Source organism: Elaeis guineensis, unplaced genomic scaffold (assembly GCF_000442705.2).
Source record: "Elaeis guineensis isolate ETL-2024a unplaced genomic scaffold, EG11 Super_Scaffold_37222, whole genome shotgun sequence".
NCBI lineage: Eukaryota > Viridiplantae > Streptophyta > Magnoliopsida > Arecales > Arecaceae > Elaeis > Elaeis guineensis.
The window spans coordinates 767,307-792,267 of NW_027332422.1; the positions used below are offsets into that span (position 1 = coordinate 767,307).

General features: G+C 42.0%; 1 protein-coding gene across 1 annotated transcript; it reads right to left on the bottom strand.

Moving 5' to 3' along the window:
* Nucleotides 1–818: 818 nt before the first annotated feature.
* On the bottom strand, nt 819–17,034 carry LOC105036015 (PHD finger-like domain-containing protein 5A). The gene is made up of 2 exons (XM_073250442.1): nt 16,847–17,034; nt 819–1,425 (listed from the first exon to the last, which is right to left on the bottom strand). Exon 2 carries the CDS (start codon nt 1,396–1,398, stop codon nt 1,066–1,068), a length of 333 nt encoding a protein of 110 aa, XP_073106543.1. The 5' UTR covers nt 1,399–1,425; nt 16,847–17,034; the 3' UTR covers nt 819–1,065.
* Nucleotides 17,035–24,961: the final 7,927 nt, after the last annotated feature.

Here is a 24,961-nt window from a genome sequence, read left to right on the forward strand (position 1 = left end):
ATGTAGCACTTCTGTCCGGGAGCTTCTGCGAGCACTGCGATGTAGCCGACGAAGGCTGTACATTATTGCCATATGTCCAATAGAAATCCTACCAATGCAGAGATCTCTATTTTCATATATATATATATATATATATATATATATATATATATATATTAGATTTTAGTGTGCAATTGTTCCGCGTATAGGGAGGGGTTTAAGCTGATGGATGAGTTGAATATGGACTCTAGACACGCCGGACAGGTGCTTAAAATATTAATATGTTAACTATGCTATAACTACTATTAGGTTTCAAGTACAAAATAATAAGCACTAATCATCACCGTCCTCGTCGTCTTAACATGTCATTACCCTTATTGTTATCTTTATTATATTTGTGATATTTTATTTATTTTAAATAGTGAAACAATATCAACCTTGTATACAGGTGCATATGCGAACCATATGCCCTATATGCTGTATGCAATCCTTTAACCAAATTTATGTTATAAGTGCCTTTAAAAACATTAGCATGCACCACGCATGCACATGAAGCAACTAAATTTTGGGCTTTTGTTAGAAGGAACTATTAAATGGTGATATTGTGATGACCGTTGTCCACTGACAGCAGCTGCAAATGCACATTAACACCATCAAAAATTGAGAATTCCAAAGGATAGCCATGTTGCCGCTCTGATCATGGATAACCATTGACAATTACACACATTACCAACCTTGAAGTGTTCAATGTCTGACAGATATTTGTTTTTCAACAAGCTTTTAATAAGATGACGATAAAATTAAGGGAATAACAAAGACGAACTGAAAGAAATATACTGTTGAAGAATAATCAGCATCACTCTTGGATGCATCGCCCGAATACTATTGTATCCACTCCTAGGTTCAAATTTGCCTGCACAGGCTACATTTTTCGTTTTTCAGGTAAAAATTTACTGGCTACATTAGTCACACCAACCGAAGACGGGCATGGTGAGATCAACCACTTAGCATAAGCAGGTACCATATCCCATACAAACTACTAGTCAATCAGCAAAAACATATTATGATGATAATGCTAGCATCCCATTATCTTTTCTTGAAACCATATTTTTTACGTTCATAGAATAGATCTGTCTTGGCGCTCCCCAAATTGACAATCTTTGGACAGCCATCCCTATCTTTCTCCTGCTGTGTGCATTCTTTACAGTAGTATGCATCAGAGATCCCAACGCCTCCACATATGACACACCTGCCTTGAAATGACCCATAATTGCACTCATCGCAGACACGGACAAGTGTGCAAGGCCGCACATATGAGTCACAGATGACACACTTTCCATCACACTTCTCGCACAAGCGACCAATAGCAATCCCCGGCTGCTTCCGGCACATGATAAGATCAGGATGGTGCTTAGCCATGATCCTCCAAAGCTAATTGTCAAGTTTCTGCAAAGCACAATTTTTGTCAGAGCAATCATCCCAAAATGTATGATAAAATATAGATTTGTCAGGAGCACGCAACAAACATATCTGAAGCCAAATCCAAACCAAGTAGCACATAACAACATATTTTGTGTGTGAACATCATCCAAGTTTCTTCTACTAGCACCCTAGGAGGAATCATCACCAAGAAAAACAGAGGCATTATCACTAGACTGCATCTGAATATTAGAATTATTATTAAAAAATTAAAACTGTGCTTGCAAGAGCAAAAATGTCCAGATATAGATTCCGATACGACAACTTGAACTAATAATTGATGTTAAATCCTGGTGAACAGAGAATAAGTACATAACAAGAAACATATTCCTAAGCAACAAATTCGTCAATATGGGGTCCTCAGAGGCATGTGCTCTGCAAAAAGAGCCACCATCAGCACCATAATCAATTTAAACTGATTGCCACCGTAGCATGTGTTATCTCTCAATAAAGCACCATGAAGAGCATGATGAGTATGCGAAAATTGCAAGCATAAATACTAGCATTGTACACCACAATACAGACTCTCAAAAGATACACAAAAACATAAATGGTACACGTGTTATAGCACCTCCACAGATGTCTTTAACAATGTCATGCTTCTTTGTTCCCCACTGGCTATAAAATAAACTATCGTTACTTTTGGACACCACCAAATAGCCTTTCAAAAGTTACAAAAAATATATAAATGGTAAGCTTGTTGTAGCACCTCCATTGATGTCTTAAACAATGACAAGTGTGTTGCTCCTTGTCAGCTATAAAATAAACCGTCATTACTTTTGTCATTTCTTATACACTAATGCAATCAATTTTCAGATTGGGTATCAATGGGTCAGGCTCAAGTCAGGTTTGGCCGTATCATACCCAAAAGTGCTAGATCCAAACCCAAATCCGAACCCACTTAAAACTCTACACCCATACCCTATATTAAACCCAAAAAAAGATTAGGCACCAGGTCGGTTTTTAGGGTATCAATTAGCTATTCAACAACCCTCACAGTTTTCGACATTCTTTCAAATTATTTAATGTATTCAAAATACTGTGTCAAAAACTGAGAAACATGCAAATAATAATGACATAAAAAAATTGTACCTAAAAGAGGGCATTTATTCTGTTATTACTTTTGTCATCTAAACATCCACGCAATCAAAAAACATGAAGAAAAAATTTTCGACAATAATCAATCAGTATAAATATTAAATCAAAGCTAATATATTGAAAAAAAACTACTTAGTAACAACTACAAATCATTACCACCATGACAGATTGAAATTTGGTAGAACACGATGGGTTATGATTTGGATACTTCTACTTGAATTTTTCTTTTATAATTAAAAGAAAAAAATGATATTAAATACACAAATACATACATATGTAAGTATATGTGTGTCCGATGTAATACATATAATCGGGTTGGTTTTTGGGTTTTCAAGCAAAGTCATCCAAGGCTAAAGGAAGGGTTCCACTTGACCCTATTTCGAGGAAAAAAAGATCAAAATCATGGCCCCGCACAAAGCATCTTCTCGACGATCCAACGCCACCTCCTGACTGGCGAAAAACACGACCAATTACCAAACCCAGGCAGAACTGCCGAAGATCCCTTAACTGCCTCCGCAGCCGGTGGTGGCCTTCAACGTGGAGCAGTTCAACCTGCTATTTCAGCAGGTGTAGAATCTGACCACCGCCGTCCAGGCAATGCAACAGATTAATGCAACATCGGTGGCAGCAGCAGTGCAGCCGACCAACACTGCATCGATGGAGACGCACCGGCCAACCCTGTGCAACAACCCACACCACCACTGCAGGAGCGACCGCAGAGCCCTGAGCAAGGGAGGTAGACTCGCCATAGCCAGCCCCAAAGCCCAAAGCGAAGAAGGCGATGATCTCTGAGTCTTTATTCTAGATAGGATTCAACCCTTGACCGGCGATCTCCACAATGTTCGGAGGACTACACTGTCCGAGACATGGATATCAACCACAAACTTCGGGAGATGAATGAGCAAATTGAAACAATCCGCAACCAGGCTCCGATGCGGGATGAGGGATCCAACATTGATCCACCATTCAACGTCCGATCATGCGAGAGCCACTCCCTAACAGCTTCAAAAAGCCGCACTTGGAGAGCTACCACGGGATTACCGATCCCATGGACCATCTGAAAGGCTTCAAAATTCTAATGCTCCTCCATGGAGCTACCGACATTGCCCTCTACCAACCTTTTCCATCTACTTTAAAGAGCATAGCTCGACACTGATATTCATGCCTCAAGCCACAGGCGATCTACTCATTTGACCAAATGAGTCGCTTGTTCGTGGGTCACTTCGTCAGCAACGAGAGGCAGTGGAAAGGATCGGACTCTCTGATCAACATCAAGCAGGAAAAGAGTCACTTCGATCCTACCTCAGTTGCTTCAACGCAGCTGTACTGGAGGTTCGCGATCTAGATCAATCAATCGCCATGACCGTCCTGAAGAGCAGACTTTTGAAGAATGATCTTCAATATTCTCTGGAGAAGACCTATCCTCGCGACTTCGCCGACATATTGGCTTGAGCGGAGAAGTATGCGCAGGCCGATAAAGCATTCGAAGATGAGCTATCGGCAGATACGACCGTTAGAGAGAAGAAAAGAAAACGAAATCTCCGCCAAGGAACCAGCAGCGCTCCCACTCTCTGCTCAGACGTCGGAGGTCCCGAACTCTCCCACAAAGCCACCGATAAAAGAATTTCTTCAGAGAGGAGCGACGTGTGTCTCTATCTAGGAGGTTCACAAACTACACGCTGCTGAACGCTGCCTAAACCCAAGTGTTGATATAGATTAAGGATCGAATCCCTTAGGCAGGAAAGTTGCGATCCCATCCAGATCAATGAAATACCAAAAAGTATTGTCTCTACCACCACGACCATGGCCACGACACCAAAGACTGTCTTCAGCTTCAAGACGGAATCGAGGAGCTTATTTGGCGTGGGCGCTTGGATCGATTCATCGATGTCGGCAAGAGCAGTTGGAACAACGACGAAGGTCACCTCATCCACCAGAATAGCGGTAAGGAGAATCCTCCAGAGATCGACCTCTTTCTGGAGTAATAAACATAATAACTGGGGGATGTTGAAGCCAAGCAGAGTCAGCCAAACCTACCAAGAAGCAGAAATTGAAGAATCTATTGCTTTCACTAAAGAAAATGCTCTAGGTGTTCAGTTCCTGCATAATGATACGATGGTTGTATCTTTACTATGATGTCCGCCGTATTTTGATTGATAATGAAAGTTCGGTAGATGTGTTATTTTATGATCCTTTCTCCCAAATGGGCATTTCTCTTGAGCAATAAGGGTGACCGAATTCTCCCTTGTAAGATTTACTGGAGATGCAGTACCTGTTGAAAAAGTTATTACTCTTCCAATAGTAGCTGGATAAGCTCCTCGATGATCCACAGATCAAGTTGATTTCCTTGCGGTCCGAACGCCATCGGCATACAACACCATCCTCGTGGGTCTGGGACTCAATGTGCTTTCGAGCTGCAGTGTCCACTTATCATTTGAAGATGAAGTTTTCAACTGAGTTCGGAGTTGGCGAAGTCCGAGAAGATCAGGCTCTAGTGCGACAGTGCTACACCATCGCACTTAATGGCATGGAGCCCTCAGAAATCTTATCCGATTGACAGACTAAACATCCGGGATGAACTAACCGAAGAATGTGGGACGCCAGTGGAGGACCTTGAGACGATCCCACTGAATGATGACAACCAAGAGCACACTATCCAAATCAGATCGAATCTCGATTAGATAACCAAAAAATGCCTCATCTCCTTTTTACAGAAAAATACAGACATATTTGCTTGGACCCCAACGATATGCCAGACATCAATCGGGAGATAATGATGCATCGATTAAGCATCAATCCAAACTATCGACCCATCAAGTAGAAGAAAAGAGCTTCGCTCCCAAACAACAAAAGACGATAGCTAAAAAGGTAGACAAATTACTCGATGCAAGCTTCGTTTGAAAAGTGACCTATCCAAGCTGGATCGCGAACGTGGTCCTGATGAAAAAGATAAATGGCAAGTGGTGAATCTATATGGACTTCCCTGACCTGAACAAAATGGGTCCGAAGAATAGCTACCGCCTATCTTCGATCGACCAGTTGGCGAACGCCACTTCGGGACATGACTCATTTTTATGGATAACTTTTCTAGATACAATCAAATCCGGATGGTGCCCGAAGATGAGGAGAAAACTACTTTTATTACTGATCGAGATTTTTTCTGTTACAGGATTATGTCTTTTGCCTAAAAATACAAATACAACTTATCAGCACCTTATAAATAAGATCTTCAATGATCAGATCAGATGAAACATGAAAATCTACGTGGATGACATGCTTGTCAAAAAAAAAACCTCACGAACGCACGTTGAGGATCTCAAAGAGACCTTCGTCACTCTGAGAAAACACCAAATGAAGCTGAACCCAACTAAATGTGGAGTAACTTCGAACAAGTTCCTAGGCTTCATGATGTCCAGCCAGATGGTAAAAGCCAATCCTGAGAAGATCCGAGCCATGCAGGAGATGAGCCCGCCTAAGAATATAAGTCCAGCCAGATGGTAGAAGCCAATCCTGAGAAGATCCGAGCCATACAGGAGATGAGCCCGCCTAAGAATATAAAGTATAATGTCTCATGAGTAGAGTGACGGCGTTAAACCGATTTGTCTCTAGATCAGTCCAACGTTGTCTCCTATTTTTTCAGATCCTGAAACAACAAAAAAACTTCCAATGGACTAAAGATTGCCAGCGCGCCTTCGTGGAGTTGAAAAATTATGTCAGTTCTACACCACTCCTCAGCAAGCCGAAGCTTGATGAAGAACTTTACTTGTACCTGACGTATCACCAACTGCCATAAGCACGATGTTGGCCCATGAGCAGGATAAAGTCCAATGGCCGATTTACTATGTCAACTGAGTCTTGCTTGGCGTGGAGAACAGGTACACTAAACTGGAGAAGCTAATCTTCGCCCTCATTATTGCTGTCCGAAGGCTTCGGTCCTACTTTCAAGTGCATCCCATTGCAGTGCTAACTGATCAATTGCTCAAAGCAGTTTTGCATCGGCCCGATACCTTTAGACGATTGGCGAAATGAGCGATTGAACTCACAAAGTTCGAGGTAAAGTTCTAACCTTGGCCTCCTATTAAAGCTTAGTTTTTGACGGACTTTGTTGTAGAATGAACCATCCAGGAAGACCAAGAAATGCCAAGGCCAACTCAGCAAAAGGGCATACCAGTGGGAGAAAGTCCGTCAAGGAACTAGACGATTTTGGGTAGCATATATGGATGGATCATCAAACTCTACAGAATCGGGAGCAGACCTATTACTCTTTGGACCCGAAGGATTTATCGCGGAGTACGCCTTGAGGTTCGACTTTCCAACCATCAATAATAAGACTAAGCACGAAGCTCTTATTGCCAGACTGAGAATCGCAAGGAAGTTTGGAGTGCAGAAGTTAAGGATCTGCACCGATTCACAGCTAGTAGCAGGACAAGTGAAGAGAGACTTCGAAGCCTAGGAGGAGAACATGAAGAAATACCTCCAAAAAATAGACCTAATCTCGATATTTGCTGATTTTGACATTCAGCAGGTACCTCAGTACGAAAATTTGAGAGCCAACCCACCATCCAAACTGGCAACTTCGACCCCAAGAGATCTACCTCAGAAATCATTCTTTAAGATTCTGAAGAAACCCAGCACTGAAGAACCAGTTCTAGTCCTGCAGATCGACAATGAACCTTGTTGAATGGATGCCTTTGTTCGCTTTCGATGGTGCTGCCACAGACTCGAAGGAGGCTCGAAAAATTAAACATCAAGCTCTCCGTTATGTTCTTTACGAAGGCAAGCTCTATAAGCGATTTTTCTTCCTACCACTTCTTAGATGCCTTCATCCTTCCGAAGTCGAGTACATCCTTCCGAAGTCGAGTACGTCCTTCGAGAAGTGCATGAAGGGATATGTGAAAATCATCTGAATGGCAAGTCACTAGCCTATAAGATACTTCAACAGAAGTACTACTAACTTATGATGCAGGATGATGCGACTAACTTCGTCAAATGCTGCGACTGAAGTCACTGGAACGCCAATATCCAGCACCAACCAACTGTCCCACTAGCCCTGATAGCCACTTCTTGGCCATTTGCACAATGGGGGATGGACATCTTGGACCTCTTTTCACCAGTATCGGACAAAAAAATTTATTTGTAACCACCGACTACTTCACCAAATGGGTAGAAGCTGAGCCCCTCGTCAAAATCACCGAAGCTAGAGTAACGAACCTCGTCTGAAAGTTTATTATTTGCCGACTCGATCTCCCATGGGTGCTGATCACCGACAATGGGTGCCAATTCTCAAACTCTAAGTTTGCTGAATTCTGTCAAAACTCCGACAATTCCCAACACTTCACCTCAGTGGGACACCCGCAGGCACACGACGAGGCTGAGGTAACTAATCGAACCCTTTTGCAGGGACTAAAGGCCAGGATCGATCGAGCTAAAGGAGCATGGATAGACGAGCTATGTGCTCTAGGCCTACCGAACCACTCAAAGGACATCTATAGAAAAGACTCCTTTCAACCTCTTCTTTGAAACAAAAGCCATCTTCCTATAGAAATCGGACTCCTTTCACATCAGATCGAAGACTACGATGATCGAAGTAATGCAGAGCAGCTTCGTGCAAATCTAGATCTGCTCGAAGTTCGCGAGAAAGCACGAGTGTGGATAGCGGCCTGTTAGCAAAAGATTGCATGATATTACAACTCTCATATCCAAAATAAAGAATTCAAAGCTGACAATTTGATCCTACGTCGAGCCGAAGTCTTCCAACCTACCAAATATGAAAAATTATCTTCGAAATAGGAAGACCCCTACCAAATGAATGAAGTCATCAGACCAAAAACTTATGGTCTCAAGCAACTAAATGGAACACCTTTACCTCGACCATGGAACTCGAAAAATCTCCAAATGTATTTATCAATGATATAACTTGATAATCAGCTAATAAAATAATCCCTTTTCAAGAATGTTATCATCTCTTACAACCAGCAGGCCGAAGATGTTGCACTTCCTTGAGCAACGAATGCCACTCGTCTCAAGATGAGAAGAGCGGAAACCTCTGGCCGTGCAAGAAATGAGGGACAACCATGAAGGACCCTCGAAGCCCACAGCACAATTCATTCAGGCCGAAGACCTCGATGACTAAAAAGCAGGGGCTAACCTATAAAAAGCCCCGAAGGCCACTTGCTTTTCAGCGAACCAGTATCCATAAAGACCTTAATCATATGAAAAGCAAGGGCTAACCTAAAAGGACTCTCAAAGCCCATCGATCCAAGATATCAATAATGAAGACCTCAACGGCTATGAAGCATGGACTAACCTATGAGGACCCTCGAAGGCCCTCGCTTTTTAGTGAGCCAATATCCATGAAGATCTTAGTCGTGCGGAAAGTGAGGGCTAACCTATAAGGACTCCCAATGTTCACCGATCCAACCTACATGGGTAGAAGACCTTGACAATCGGGAAGCAAGGGCTAACCTACAAGGACCCCCGATGATCCCTCGCTTTTCAGCGAGCAAAATCGATGAAGACCCCGATTGATCGAGAAGTGAAGGCTAATCTAAAAAGATCTTTGAAGGACTAACCTATAAGAACCCTCAGCCCACCGACGTCGGCTATCCAAAAAACGAAGACTAACCTAAAAAGACCTTCGAAGGACTAATTTATAAGAACCCTCAGCCCATCGACTTCGGCTACGAGGAAAATGAAGACCAATCTAGAAAAATCTTCGGAGAGCTAACCTCTAAGGACTCTTGAAGTGAAGGCTAAAGTCAATCCATGAATATCTCCATAAAATTCCTTAATGTAGAGATCATACACAACTAAGATCGAGTCATACAAATATAAAGTAACCAAATCATAGAAGCACAAGTGAAACAAAGAACTTCCATTTGAATTTATTTCATTAGCCAACTAGTTACAGAAACTACAAAAGGATGTCTACAAGAATAAAAAATACATCAATTATTCAAACGACCCGCCTTCAGTCGATGGAGCTTCGACATGTCATGGATCCGATATTTCTCCAACCGCAATACCTGATGTTTCTCCAACCACAGGCCCCACCAGACCAGCATGTTCATTATCTCTAAGGACGTTGAGATGGGAGTCAACTTCGAAGAAAAATTGCCTAACTAAACCCCTGCTCTCAAAGCCGACATCAAAAGCCATGGCTGGTATGTCTGCCACTTCGAGAGTTGCATTGAGCAGGGTCGCAGCAAGCCTATCCTCCAACTTCCTAACAGTAGCTTCGACATGGTTGGCCGCCGCTGTGCTCTCCGCAAGCTTAATGCGGAGCTCGACCATCGTGGGCCTGTCCTTGCTCAAAGTTTTCGAGAGATCAATGATGGTTCTCCAAGTCGAGATAAGTTCGCTCCGAATATTGTCAACTACCGATCTCTCAACATCCATCGTTCGATTGAGTTCTTTGATCACACCCTCAATCAAACGAAGGTCACTTTGAACTGATCCGGACATCGAACCCTCTCTAGCTTCGTCAGCAACTATGCCCGATGCTATAGTATACTTCAACTTTGTTATTTCATCCAGGGCCTTGCACAATTTTTTGCTGCAGAGAGCCGTCGTCGTGGCCATCTTCCAATTGTTCTCTCCAGCCGACTTCGCAAATTTATTGCGCTCTTCAGTCAACCTACGCCTTTCTGCAAAATATTCTTCATCCGTCTGCTTAAGGCATTTCCTCAGACATTCTACTTCCGTCGAAGCCTCATCATTACTCTTCTTCATCTTTCGGAGTTTCTTTGCTTCAACAGCATCTCATTGGGCCCAATATAGGTCTTCTTCGAGGTTCTTAATCCAAGTCCTCAGAGGCAAAGCCGTGGGCAAAGGTTTAGCGCGATATTGAATAAACGCGCAATCGCAACATTCAACACCAAACTAACTGAAACTGAAGAATACAAAGGTAAAAATTACTTCATTGATATAAAAATTTTCATTACATTGACAAAAAAACAAAAGAAAAAAAATACAAAACTCAAGTATCTCCAACCTCGGTGTGAAGATCGGCGAAGGAACCTGGGACAACCACAATTGGCTGATCCGACTCCACTAGCGACAATAGGGCTAATGCAGCTTCGACAGTGGTGGATACCGGCACATCCTCAAATGTTGGAGCAGTTTCGAGATGCCCTTCAGCAACCGAAGCATGTTAAGGAGCCTCACTTCCTATGGCTCCTTCAGCTCTTCCTCCATCTTCTTTTTCTTCATCCAGAAAGCTCAGATCCATCTCTGGAAGGCACACTGCTATCTTTTGATGGCAGACGTCCCATCCGATGATGAAGGCCTCCTTGTCGAAGTTGACTTTCTCCTGAGAAAACTCCTCAGACGCATAGAAAGCTTCTACTGCCGTGCGCCCAGCTTCAACAACTCGGTCCTCCGCCCTCTTCTCAACTTCTACGGCCTTAGCCTGGGCTTCCTGCAGTTTCTCTCTCTCCGAAGCCAACTCAGCTTCAACCTTCATCTTCGAGGCTTCTACCTTCGCCTTCGAAGCCTCAGCCTCCTCCAACACCTTCAGGTGAGCGACTTCAGTTTCTGCAACCTCTGCCTTAGACTCGACTTCGGTAGCGGCAGCATTCGCCTTGGCCTCAAAAGTCTCAGCCATCTTATGCTTTTCACAAGCATCGACCAATTCTGCCTCAACGTCCCTTAGCTTGTTAATGACAACGGTGGCACAATGACCCATCCGCATCCAGGAAGCAAAAAGTTAGTAAAAAAAAGAGAAACAAGAAAGAAGAAAGAACTCACCTAGACCATGGAGGTTATCATCCACTTCTGCTGTCTTGTAGAGCTCTCCCCCTTGACCTTTTCCAAGCCATCCCTTGGAAAGCATTGTTGGCGGTCTTCCAATCGTCGAAGACATCGCTGGTGGACAGCGGAGCTGAACCCTATCTTTGCTCCACGGACACCCCCATAGAGTCCAATCTCACCTTAGTCGAACTATCGCCTCTATCAGTCTGGGGGGCTGAGAGCACTGCGGGCTTCAGGGGGTGGGATTGGATCGTAGGATCTGATATAGCCCCCACCTAAGTAGGGGCTGGGGGGTGCTTTCTTTTGACTCTCATCCGAGGTCTTCGGCTTCTTTTGGGCTTCGGTGGCGGATGAAGAGAGTGCCTTTCTCTTCTTCACCGCACCCTTCAACTTTTTCAGTTTCTCAAGCCTCATTTCTACCATTAAGAAAAGTTAGCATCCGTAAAAAGAAAGAAATCAAACATCAGAAAGATCAAACAAACCCTTACCTTTAGGGTCTGCCAGACTGAGGCCAGACTTGAAGAGAATTTGCTCCAACAACTTCTTTAATGGAGGAATTTTGTACCCCCATAGAATTATGGAGCGCTCTAGGTCCTCATCCCCTAGCTTCGAGATCTGAAAGACAGAATCCCTTGGCCAACTTCAGTATGGAAGTCTCCATTCCTCAACAAAGGGCCCCGAAATAAGGAAGAATTGATCCTTCCAACTATGAACCGAAGATGGAGCTCCTTTTATCAAGGCAGAGATTCCCTTGGAGAAGAGACATACCATCAGTCATCAGTATGCCTCTTTATGGTATACAAGGATCGAAAAAGAGAGATGGAAGATTGAACTTTGGTCATGAAATAAAGAACGACGAAGCCGATGATAAAATGAAAAAGAGTTTGGAATAACAAAACAAAGAAAAATATTAAAGAAGCGAAAAAGCTCGATGACAAAAGCATGAATAGGTAACCTAAGTCTGGCCTTAAAGGCTTTTTCATACAAGCCGATCCTACCGAGAAGGGGATTATCGATCCTATCGCTAAGGCTAGAGAGTTCTAGTTCACAGGAAGATGGGATCTTATGTCGGGCACGAATAAGACTCAAGGCCTTCGGGCCTAATATGGATCCAATTGTGTTGGGCACAAAGGGCGGTACAATACCACATCCTGTACTCAGAATAGTGGAAGCTTCTCCCAAAGAGGAGAATGATTCGGAAGATCAGTCTTCACTAAGACTCCTGAAATCAGCCATTAAAGGACACGAAAAGTGAATAGAAAAGAAAATGGACAAAAAAGAAAATAAAAGGCAATCGAACCAAAGAAATGACAAAAAAATCAGGAAAAAGGGAAGAAGACCAACCTACGACTGCACAGGAGGCGGAGATGGTGGATCAAAAGGGAGCCGCCAACGACCCGAGAAAACTGAGAGAGACGACCAGAAGGACTCTTGAAACAAGGAGGCTGATCGGAGAAGAAAAAAAGAAAAGCTAGAAAATTTCTGAAAGCCTGAAAAAGAGAAAGCAAAAGATATGGCCCCCTTTTATAGGCATGGAAGAGCAAAACAGTCCGAATACCAAGTCCTGTCTAACCATCCGATGATTGACACTTGGCATGTCTCCATTGATCAGCAGGGGACAACAGTCGACTCATTAATAATTTGCACTAGAAATGAGGCACGCCACTCTTCGAATTTTGCTAACTACTCCACTCCCAATGGTCATAATTACCTGCTGATGTGATCTTTCATTTCGTCCGACTGCAAATACTATTTCAGTAGCAATGACAGCATGTCTTTGATGAATCAGAACTCATGTACTCGCTTTGTCTGCATCGAACTCGAAAGTAGCAGGATATATGTTGAAGGATAATTTGTTACTCAGGCCGAAGACATGAGTCAGTAGAAAGATATCCGATGAAGTGTACAGTGCTGACACCACAACACAGTTGGAGATGAATGTACATGAAGGGGGCATGTGTTGGAGGATAATTTGTTACTAAGATCGAAAATATGAGTCAGCAAAAAGACATGCAATGAAGTGTACAAGGCCGACACCACAGCACTATTGGAGATGAATGTACATGATCCCTGGGGCAGATATGTCTTCCTTGAACCATGGGCAGACTATGTGAAGGAGGTCATTCAGTACATAACTTCGGATCCCCCCTATCCATACTTCGGCCTCCAACGATCCTCGCTTCTCCACGATCTTCCTGGGTGGAGCACCAAATTCCAATCGATCCAGACTTCAGCTTCTAACTTAGATTTCACCAGTTGATCCCAGTCTTCGTAGCAAGCTAACACCTAGACAGGTTAATTTCTGACTTCGGTGGGAGGCATACTTCGGACTCAACCACTCCTTATTCTAATGAACACAATTAGCCCCCAGCCATCTCTTTCCCTTGGTGTCTACATCCATCGAATCATTCCAAAGCCTCCTTAGCCGAAACCAATCCGATCCTATTTATGCTTTCATTTCAAATTCGAAAGGCCTACGACACCACAACTGGATCCAAAACAGATAAGGCAAGTGTAACTACCCAATTCCAAAGATACCGACCAAAAATCTCATCGTATCACGCCCAAGTCGATCGAAGAATGTTCCCAAAATAATTTTTCAGCCCTCACCTATAAAAAGGGCTATAGGAGACCCCCAAGGTACGCGGACAATCTCTCCCAAAACACTCCTCTTCTATTCTCTGAAATCTAACTTGAGAGTCGAAGGATCCCCGTCGGAGTCAACTCCGGCCAAGACTTGTCTTGCAGGTCACTTTCTCGAAAGGATGCGCCACCACTCTAGTCAATCCGATCGAGAGCTGGATTTCAGCGGCAACCATCCTTCTTCATTTCTGTGTTTTCTTTATCCCTCTCCTTCCTCTCTTGATACCACCTCCACCACTCGATCTCGTGATGATCTCCTACCGATCGATCCGCACTTGTCTTGACCAGATCAAGCCACCAGTAGTCTAAATCATGTATTGTCCTCTTAGATCGAGCTCCCTACCCTTGATCTTGCTGGTCACCACTCGAATCTGATTGAATTTGCGATGCCCAGCACCACTACTTGGCCAATCCTTCCTCCACCACTGGTTCAGATATGAAGTTCAATCTAGTCCATTTTGAGTCTCCTAAGATTTCTTATTGCGTTTAGATTTTAAAATAGTTGAACATAAATTGTGTTCTTAAATGGCTTTGAATAGGTGTAACCAATGTGCCCAATTGAACTTTGTGGTTTTAGGATGAACAAAGGCAAATGATCCTAACACTCCTTACAAAGTTTTGAATCACCAATCAAATTCAAATTTTATGAATTATGAAATTACAAATTATGTTTGATATAACTGACTCTGGATTTTCTTGAAAAATTTAGAATCAAGCATATGAATTATGAATAATTAATGTTTAATGTCAAATAGCATGATTCCATTAATGTTTTACTATTAATTATTTGTTTATGAATTATGGCCTATAAATTATGAAAAAATATATTTTCCTATAAGAATGATATGTATGGCCTAATTATAAATTATGAATATGATGCGATTTAGCGCTTTTTAACCAATTTATATAGGTAGTTTTATATAATTATAAATATTTTAAAGACTCTCAAAAAGCTGTAATTGTCCGTAGAAATAAGTTAATCAACACTCTAGAGCTAGTATCCAAAGAAAATATTCCTCTACCAACGAGTTAAAATTGTTAACATATATGGATCATGATATTTTGTCGCTGTAGCATAAAATATGTATGAGCATTGTCTTTAAGATAATGTGGCTAAATGGCAAATATTTGATGATTATAATTATTTTAATTGCACTTGAAATCATCTTTATGAATCTGCATGATTTATGCATATGCAATTGGATTTTTATAACAAGGTTTGTTATATTATTATGTATATGTAATGCTTTATTTTGCACTAAAGATTATTCTCTAAATAATGCATTAAAATCATGTAAAACTTATGCTTGATTCGGTAAAGTGGTGCAAGGATACCTACTAAGCTATGAAGTCACTCTCTTTATTTTTTTCAAATAAATAAGGCTGCCAGGAGTAAAGAGGGATAATCCAGGTTTGGAGATTGAGATAATAAGCTTGGAAGCATAATAGTAGAAATCCAATTAATTAGCCAATAATAGATCTCATTAATCATCTTAGTGAATTATGGGTTTATGTAGTTTTTGAATATTTAAACTTCGAGTTTAGAAGCTCTCTACCATCACTAAGATGATTAATGGAGAAATTTTTGGAGCACATTTATTATATGCCTTATGGGACATTTTTTTTGTGCAGATCTTCTATTATGGGCTTTGTGTTATTGTGGGTGACACCCTGCAATAGCACGGCCATGTCATATTTCAGATTTGTGGCGTGACAAGCAGCATAAGCCCTATGCACTTAGAGAGCTTCGATCTAATCAAAGGACAATCTCACAAACATACCTCCACTATCCAGACACATTTAAAACATCTATTTAGTTTAATTATCCATTCATTTGATGAGTAATTAATTCATACAAAATCTACAAAATCCCCAAGTTAGAATATATTTCTAATAATGTATGTAATGTATGTATATAATAAAATGGTGCAAACTAGCTTCATCATGCTACTAATTTCTAGACCTATGCATTATGAAGGTCATAGTCTGTCAAATAGACTAGGTGATCCTAGGCAATGGACCCATCCTGTAGCTAAGGCAATTAGGCAACTGCCCACATGACAAAACTTATACAAGATTACATTAACATATTTCAATCAATGATTAAAATTTACAATATTCTCAATAAACTATCAATGACTAACAATCAATGCATGAGTTCTCCTTAAAATATAATACATTAGTAAGATTATATTTAAACTTAAAGAATACAAGGATACAACATCCTTGTTGTCTTAGGTCAAACGCTACCAACACTACTATTTTTATTTGGTGGAAAACAAGGATTACAACTATCTAACCCCAAAGAAATCTGGCCTGGCTCTCTGTTTAACGGAGGATAAGCTCTGTTAACAACAAAAATCCCCCGTCCAAACAGAAAGTAGATTCATGTTAACTAAAGTGATTCTTACAACTCATAATAGAAAAGTTTGTAACAAAGCAAAGAGAGAATAGAAAATTGTTACAAAACAAAACAAAAAAGAAAAAAGAAAAAGGAAAAATCTTGATAGCACAAGAAGTATCCCATGGAAGCCCATCGGTGAACACAACACAGACATCCCCCACACAACACCAAGACACTTAAAAAATAACAAAGCTGAAGAGATAAAGCCAACTTTTTCACCTATCACAAAAGAAACCAGCAACTATCAAAGCAAGATCCAATTTTTGTCAGCAAAACGCGAAAGAAGCGCAAATAATCCAAACCCGGCAGCAAAAACAAACAAAGAAATGAATAAAAAGAGACAATACCACAGCGACGGTCACAAAATTGCTCAGCTTTTCAAAGTGTAACATAGGATAATCCGTTTCGAGTTTTCTAATTGAGAAAAATGAAAAAGGGAACAAGGACAAACTCAAGAGAGTGAAAGAGGGAGGGCTGGGGGGACGACTTCACCTTGAGGCCTATTGAATCCACGCCGACGCCGATGGCCGCTGATCGACAGCCGCCGACGCCGATGGCCGCTGTTCGCTGTTCGAATACCTGCCTTCCTCGCCTAAGATGGAGGGCGAAGCGCCGCCCTCGGGTGGAGTCGTGGAGAGCGGATAAACGGGCGACCAGGAGCTTCGAACGCCCCTCTTTTCTCCCTTATTAATCTGGTCGGGTTTGGATCGAATTGTCCACCTGGGCTCGAGCTCGAATGGTTGGATTGAATTTTCTTTGCTTCAAAGACAAACACGTTATAGTTCACCGAGCCCAAAAAAAAAAAAAAAAAAAAAAAAAGAAAAAAGAAAAAAAGAAAGAGAGAGAGAGAGAGACATGATACTGACGGAGGATTGGAACTAACTTGGATCCGTCCGAGGCCGATCCAACCGGACCGACTTCAGATTAGGCTTCAGACTCAATCTAAAATAATTCAGATTAGACTTGGACTTAAATATAAGATCAGTTTACCTTTCGGACTAGGCTCAAATATATCTTTAGTCCGAGCCCGAACCTGAATTTCAGCCCAATTAGTAGCCTGGATATTCGGCTCGGACCCAATTTCCTACTCAAATTAGTTTAACCCAAATACCTAACTTGAGTTAGCTCGAGCCTAATCAATTAATCAGTTAGCATTAACTAATTGGTTTAATCAATTAGCCCAAATATAAGGGTTAACCCTTGATTCTACTATTCCATGTTCCTAACCTTCTTCCAGTGTTTGTGACATTCATCACTTTGTCTCCAAGACTCCAACTCCAACTTGAAGAGCCCTAGTCCTTATTCATCCACCGTCCGGTCTTCCACCTTCTCCCATCGCCGACGTCGGTCTTTTATCTTCCCCCATCAGCTATCGTCGACTTCGGTGTTTCATCTTCCCCCATCGACCATCACCAACATCGATCTTCCATCTTCGCCCATCACCATTGCCATTGCCCATCACCATCGCCATTTGTTGGTCTTCCATCAGTGCCCCTAACAAGTATAGCTCCTACCGACTCTCCCTTCTTCTGAACCTCCAATCTTTGTATTCCTTAATCCCTATTCTCTTTTCCTCTCGAGATTAGGATTTTGAAGTTGGCCAACAGTGTTCCTCTGATCTTCGCCTCTAACAGGTTGGCCGTCGATGTTCCCTCATCACTGTCATCAGCAATCTCAATCATCATTCACCTAATCAATCAGCTATAGCAAGTACCTCTTGATTGTTGGAAAATCAACAGGCATATAGCATGTATTTTTAAAAATTTTTATACAACAAAAAAATCAGATTAAATAATTTTAATCTATACTACATGCTTAAGATCTAATCTTAACACCTATCTTAGGATCTATAACATGTTATGTTGCTTGTATATGATCTGAAAAAGAAAATCAACATGCATGATCACATCATACATGCAATTATAGATCTAATCTATAATATACATCCTATGTATATCATGTATGAGTTCATAACTCGATGCCTTTGTGCGGATAGAAAATCTCCATGTCTGAAAGCCGTGGACTTACTGATTGTTCGTAGCTGCATAGGATGTCTGGCCTCTATAGGTGATCCACTTGAAGCACCATACTGATTAGCTTTTGCGGGAGTGCTAGCTCGCGTAGAAACCTCTAGATGGCTGATCTATCTTCTGTCTTTGGATGTTTCGGACTCTTCTGGATCTGAAGAAGAATAAGGACTTGTGATGCTGGAAGAAGAAGAGAAGAACCTTTCTCTCTTATTTTTTCTTCTCCCAAAACCTTAGAATAGATTTCTAGGTCGCTCATCCAAGAGGAGAAAAGACTCCTTTATGCTCACACGCCAAGGATGGCTGCCCAACCCCAAGACCTCACACCCAAAATCCTAGCTCATGCCTCAAGGGATCTCTACAATCTGATTATTGTCCCACAAAAATTAGGGGTTTATATAGATGAGGCGTGGAGGTGTTTGGATGAGAACAGAATTCTCATCTTCACTCGAATTCAAATCAGATTTGAATTCAATTGGATCAACCAATTGATCCAAACTCTTAATCCTTATCAAGAGTGGGCGACAAGACTTTATGGGCATGGAGATGATCATGCCAATCTAATTTTGGCATTGGAAAAAGGGGTGGCATCCATGGGTGGTCGGCTAGGGTGAGGAAGAGTCAAATCTATTTTGGACTCTAAGGTTTCATCTAATAAGTTTCCAACCTAATCAAATTAGGTTAAACCAATTAGATCAGTCTAAACCTAATCTAATTAGATCCCAAACATGATTAAATTCTAATCAAATCAGAATTTAATTAAGCCCAATTTCTGATCAATTCAAGAATCATTTATCTAAAACAATTAGGCCATCTCAAAATCTAATCGAATCAAATCAAATTGAATCCAATTCAATTAGTTTTGAATCAATTTATATTACTCAACCAAATTGAGCTAATCAGTAATTTAATTACTACTTAATCCTCTTATAATTTATTTTAACTTTTGTATAAGGCTAATTATCAATCAAATTGATAATTAAATCTGTGAATGATTCTTAATCATTGATCATCCATGTAATCAGTCAGTAATTTTTTTGAGTATGACCCCATAGGTTGTTGGAATTTGAGATTTGGGGCATGCATGTGTATTTCAAAATTTTATTTTTTAAACACCGCAGCAGAATCTAAGATTAAAATATTTTTAATCTGAATTATGCATGCATAAAAATATAAAATCATAAGGATCCAGTTCATGTACTGAAATTGATATATGCTAAAATTCAGATTGTGATCAATTCACATATCTATTTCGCAATCTTTTTCTTCAAATCTAGATCTGAAAGAGAAAAAAAAATTTCTAGCTATACAAGTGTCCGGTCTCTATGGGTATCCACTTGGGATCAGTCTGGAACAGTCCTCTTCAAATTGAATTTTCTTCTCTAAGAAAATTTAGCCTACTGAATCTGAATGAAGCCTAGATCATGGTCAACACTTAATCTCTTTCTTTGATCTTCTTCTTCTCTTCTTCTCTAACCTTTCTCCTTGCTTTGTGCTGCTGCTAGACACCAGCAACCAGCAAAGGAGAAGACGCCCAAAGCCTTGGCGTGGAAGAGAGGTGGGACGTCCAATAAGGGGAAGGTGTGGGACGTCTCAAAGAGAGAAGAGAAAGGGAGAGGAAGAGAGGGTGTGGGAGTCTCCAAAGGTGGGTGTGGGCTGCTAGTTGGATGTACTAGAGATCTTAAGGGAGGTCCTTTTAAATAGGCATGAGGATTGAATCCTATTCAATCTCATAATATAAATCTTACTTGCATTAGATTTTCTAATGACTTAAGTTATCCAACTTACTTTAGGAGATCCTTTAGGTGCCAACAATTGGAGTCCTTGCACCCATTATTTCACATCCCAAAATATACCCAAGGGATGCCCCATATAAGATCAAAAGGCCCTCTAATCATAGGACATGCCCAACTTGATCTAATCAAGGTGACACCCTATAATAACTATCAAGAAAATTAATAAGGGACTTGCACCCTTAATTCAATTGATCCAAAATCTTAGACACCCAATAGTTGGAGTCTCATGAATCTAATTCATATAGATTATTAGCAGATAATTAAGTTTGAATTATCTTATCAAATAAGAAATCTAAACGAAAAGAAGAATTAGATCCAACCATATGCTAGCAAGATTACTTTGAACCCAATCAGATTTTTCTAAATTCAATTGATACTTCATAAGCTCAATTGCTAATTTCAGACCTAATCCCTTTGTTGTGTGACCCTATAGGTTCAATTCTATCTAGTAGAAAGATATACAATGATCTCTATCAAAGTATCATTGAAACTCTTTTCAATGGGTTAGAATAATTTTGCTCTAACTCATCAAGGATTGTCGATCCAGAACAATCCTAGTGAGCTCTCACAATTCACCAGTGACACCTAGCAGTATATAGTAGCAACCCAGTAGAACTGAAATGAACCTTTAGGTATAGTTAACGGATGATTCAATCTCTCTATCGTGAGTCCCGACTAGATGGCAGGTCATGGATAAATCATCAAACCTCAACATCAGTCATATGATAGATTCGATTAGCTCAAGTCCAGTTGTGACTTCTATAAAATTTTTTTTCCATCAATCACACTACTATGGCCATAGATTCTCGGACTTAGCTTCTCAAATCTCATAGGACTATTCTTTTTTATCAAGGTTGATAGATTCCATCTTGATGTATATCCTATTCCTACAGTGAACCAACTGTCGCCAATATCTACTACAAGGGCTCATTGAGACCCATGTTTATGTGTCAATCAAACTCTAGCAGCCTCACTGCGAGCGACGGTGCCATCTCAGGTCAAAGGATCAGTCACACTACTACAGCATGGAGATGATCACTGACGATCGAGTAGAAATTTAAGTGATCTCTCGTATAGTCATGCTCAGTACTAGTTGTTCTCTAACAACTACCCGCACTCATCATCTAGTGTCTCTATACTGTAGATCAGAGATCCATCTATCCCAAAGAAAGTGATCTGTACATCAATCTATCCAGATCGATCACCATCTTCATGATGATCCTATAAACAGGATCATTTAGAAATTAAATATATATCTCTAATTCTCAACACCTTGAGAATATGTATCAAAACTAATTCCATGGACGATTCAAAGACACATCACACTTGAATGAAATATAAACTTTGCCCTTTTATTGATCATATCAATGTATTAAGTACAAAATTGTGTCCTAGATTTATTACAATGTGTCAACTATACTAGCTTCTAGGATATACATCTAACAATCTTTCATTTGGACTAAAGTCAATTGGCCACAAATCTAAGTTCCATCTTCTCAAGGTGGACTTCCATTTTTAGTTGGCTCAACTACTTTATCAGCGGATCTACCACATTGTCCATGGAGTTTACTCTTCACACCTCGACATATTTCTTTTTGAGGTAGTCGCATATACTGCTACTCTATGTGCTTGGACTTCTGGTGAGATCTTGGCTCCTTGGCAAGTGCTATAGTGCATTATCTTTGTAGTACCGTGTTATGACATCTAATGGTATGACATCCAGTTCTACAACTAACATTAGAACCAGAATTTGTTTTACATATCTACAACATACTCAGCCTCCATTGATCACTTACTCAGAACCCTTTCAATATATCGAACAAGAATACACTCTGATATAGATATTCTATCATCAGCATTGTTGGGTATAAAATAACCCCAGCCGAAGTTCGTAAGAGGCCAACCCTCCAAGACTCTTCCAGCTTCCGACCTTGTGCGACGTCTTTCTGAACTCCTCCGACCATCCGAACTCCTACCGTACCCTTCGGACTTCTCCAATAATGAGCTCCTTCAATCGTCTATCGGACTGCTCCAAATGCTCTCTGGACTTCACTATCAGTCAATTTTCTACAGTGATCGACTACTCTCCGAATCTCTTCCAGACTTCCTCCTATCACGATCGACTTTACTCCGAGCTTCTTTCAGACTTCATCAATGTCCAAACTTCTCCAACAGCAGGACTTCTACAGTAACCAGACTCCATCCAAGTTTCTACGATGGTCGACCGTCTTTCGAATTTCATCCAAGCTTCTACAGTAAGCAAATTCCATCCGAACTTCTATTGCAAGCGGACTTCATCCGAGTTTCTATGGTAAGTGAACTTCATCCGAGCTTCTACAATAAGCGATCTCCATCCGGACTTCCACGGTAATTGATCTCCATCCGAGCTTCTACAGTAAGCGGCCTCCTTCTGGACTCCTACAAGAACTAGACTCCGTCCGAACTTCTACAACGGATGGATTTCAGACGAACTTCTACAATGGATGGGCTCTAGCAGCTAGATTTCTACAGTGACCGACTTTCTCCAGTGTCTTCCATACCTCTCCAGCCATCAACCTTCAACAACACCAATCGGACTTCAACAGTGCCAACCAGACCCCTCCAACGGATAAATTCTCTTCGGACCCCTCCAGCGGTCGACCTTCCACAGTGTCCTCCAGATTCCTCCAGCAGACGAACTTCCACAATATCTTTCGAACTCTTCTATCGATCAACCTTCTATAGCACCTTCTGAATTTTGCTATCGGTCGACCTTCTGCCAGATTCCTCATGCAACCGGACCTCTCCAGCGGACAGTCTTCAGATAAGCTTCTACATCAGACAAAGTTCAGACAGACTTCTATAGCAATCAGACTCCAGCCAAATTTTTCCAACAAAAAGTTTTCGTCCGGACTTCTACAGCAGATGACTTCTGTCTGCAGCATCAACACCTAAAGCACCCAATAACAGTTAACCCATCAGCAACCTCGGAAACATCTGAGCTTCTCTTAGATTGCTGAGACAGAGAGCTATTCCGCTCCACCAGACGTCCCAACTAAGCTTCAACCGTCCAGCCCGAACTCTCCGACAAGTCACGACAACGGACACCACTCTACTCTCTGTAACAAACTCCACGTGGCCCCACCATTCTCCGACAAGTCGCGACAATGGACACCACTACTCTCCATAACAAACTCCACGTGGCCCCGAACGGCCCACTACCAAGCAGTTACAGACGTCGATGTCAATCGATTACGCTCTTCCGTCTATAAAAGAGACCCTCCAGATACGTTCTGCTCTAAGCACTATCTCTAAACTCTACTGAAATCCCATTCGAGTGCTCCATTTCTGTTGAAGCAGAGTACTGACTTGAGCATCGGAGGATCTTGTCGGAGCACCTCCAACTCTGGTTTAGACTTTCCTAGCAGGTCTCGATGGCGGCTATGATCTCCTCGACTCCAGCTTCATCCAGCATCGGTGGAATTCTACACCAACAGAATTGGCACTAGAGGAAGGACCTGTGTCTTCGCAGGATCCTTGTTCTTAAAGGAGTACTCAACGGGACTGTCTCCGATCATCTTCTTCGACATCTTCTTCTTCTTCTCTAGCCAGATCCCAACCTGATTCCTCCCCGAAAGTCATCCACCAGGCGATCTACGGCCTCCATGGCCAGATCTCAGCAAGATCCGCCAGCTCCGACCTCGTCTCTAGTTTTTCAAGCTCCTCCTCCTCTGACAACGACAGTCGGCATGGAGCAGTTCGACCTGCTGGTTCAGCAGGTCAAAGGCCTCACCGAAGTGGTGCAGACCATGCAGCAGCAGCCGCAGGCATCTGTGCTGCTGGAAAGAGCATCGTCAGAGTTCCAAATCCGACGATCGGGCGGCCCACTTGGGCTAGTCACTCTGTATCCCCCGAAAAGGGGAAGCAGAGGGCGGAGAGCCCTCTGTCTGATCATGATTCCACCTCTGGAGGTCTCTACCTCCATTCTGTCAGAAGACCCTCGAGATTCATGATCGAGAGGATCTCCTGGATCAAAGGTTCCAAGAGATGAATCGGTGGATCGAAGAGCTCCGCCATGCTCCTCCTGCTTACAGTGAGGATATCTGTACTGATCCTCCTTTTTCTCAAAGGATTATGCAGGAACCGATCCTGTCGACCTTCAAGCTCCCCCAATTTGAGAGCTACGACAGGACCTCAGATCCGGTTGACCACTTGGAGGCCTTCCAGATAATGATGCTGCTTCATGGCACGCCAGACGCCATCCTATGCCGAGCTTTCTCATCTACCTTGAAGGGAGCAGCAAGAAATTGATACTCGGCACTGAAGCTGGGTACTATCTTCTCCTTTGATCAAATGAGCCATCAGTTTGTGGCTCATTTCGTCAGTAGCCGACATCGTCGGAGAGGTTCGGAGTCCCTCATCAATATCAAGCAAAAGGAGAGAGAATCCATCTGAACTTATGTCAACCATTTTAATGCCACCGCATTGGAGGTCCGAAACTTGGACCAATCAGTTGCAATGGCCACCCTAAAGAGCGGTCTTCAAAAGAATGACCTTCTATTTTTCCTGAAAAAGAAGTATCCCAGGGACATCACTGATTTACTAGCTCGAGCCGAAGGATATGCCTGAGCAGAGGAAGCCTTCAAGATGAAGGACGAGGAGGCCGTGAAGGAGCGGCAGGTGGGTGACTCCAGCAAGCCCACAGCTGAAAAAGGGTCGAGTGAAGCTCGACCACGTTCTCAAACTTTTCCCGGACACAAGCATGTCCGAACTCCCCCCCGAGCTCATAGGCAGAGAAGCCTGGA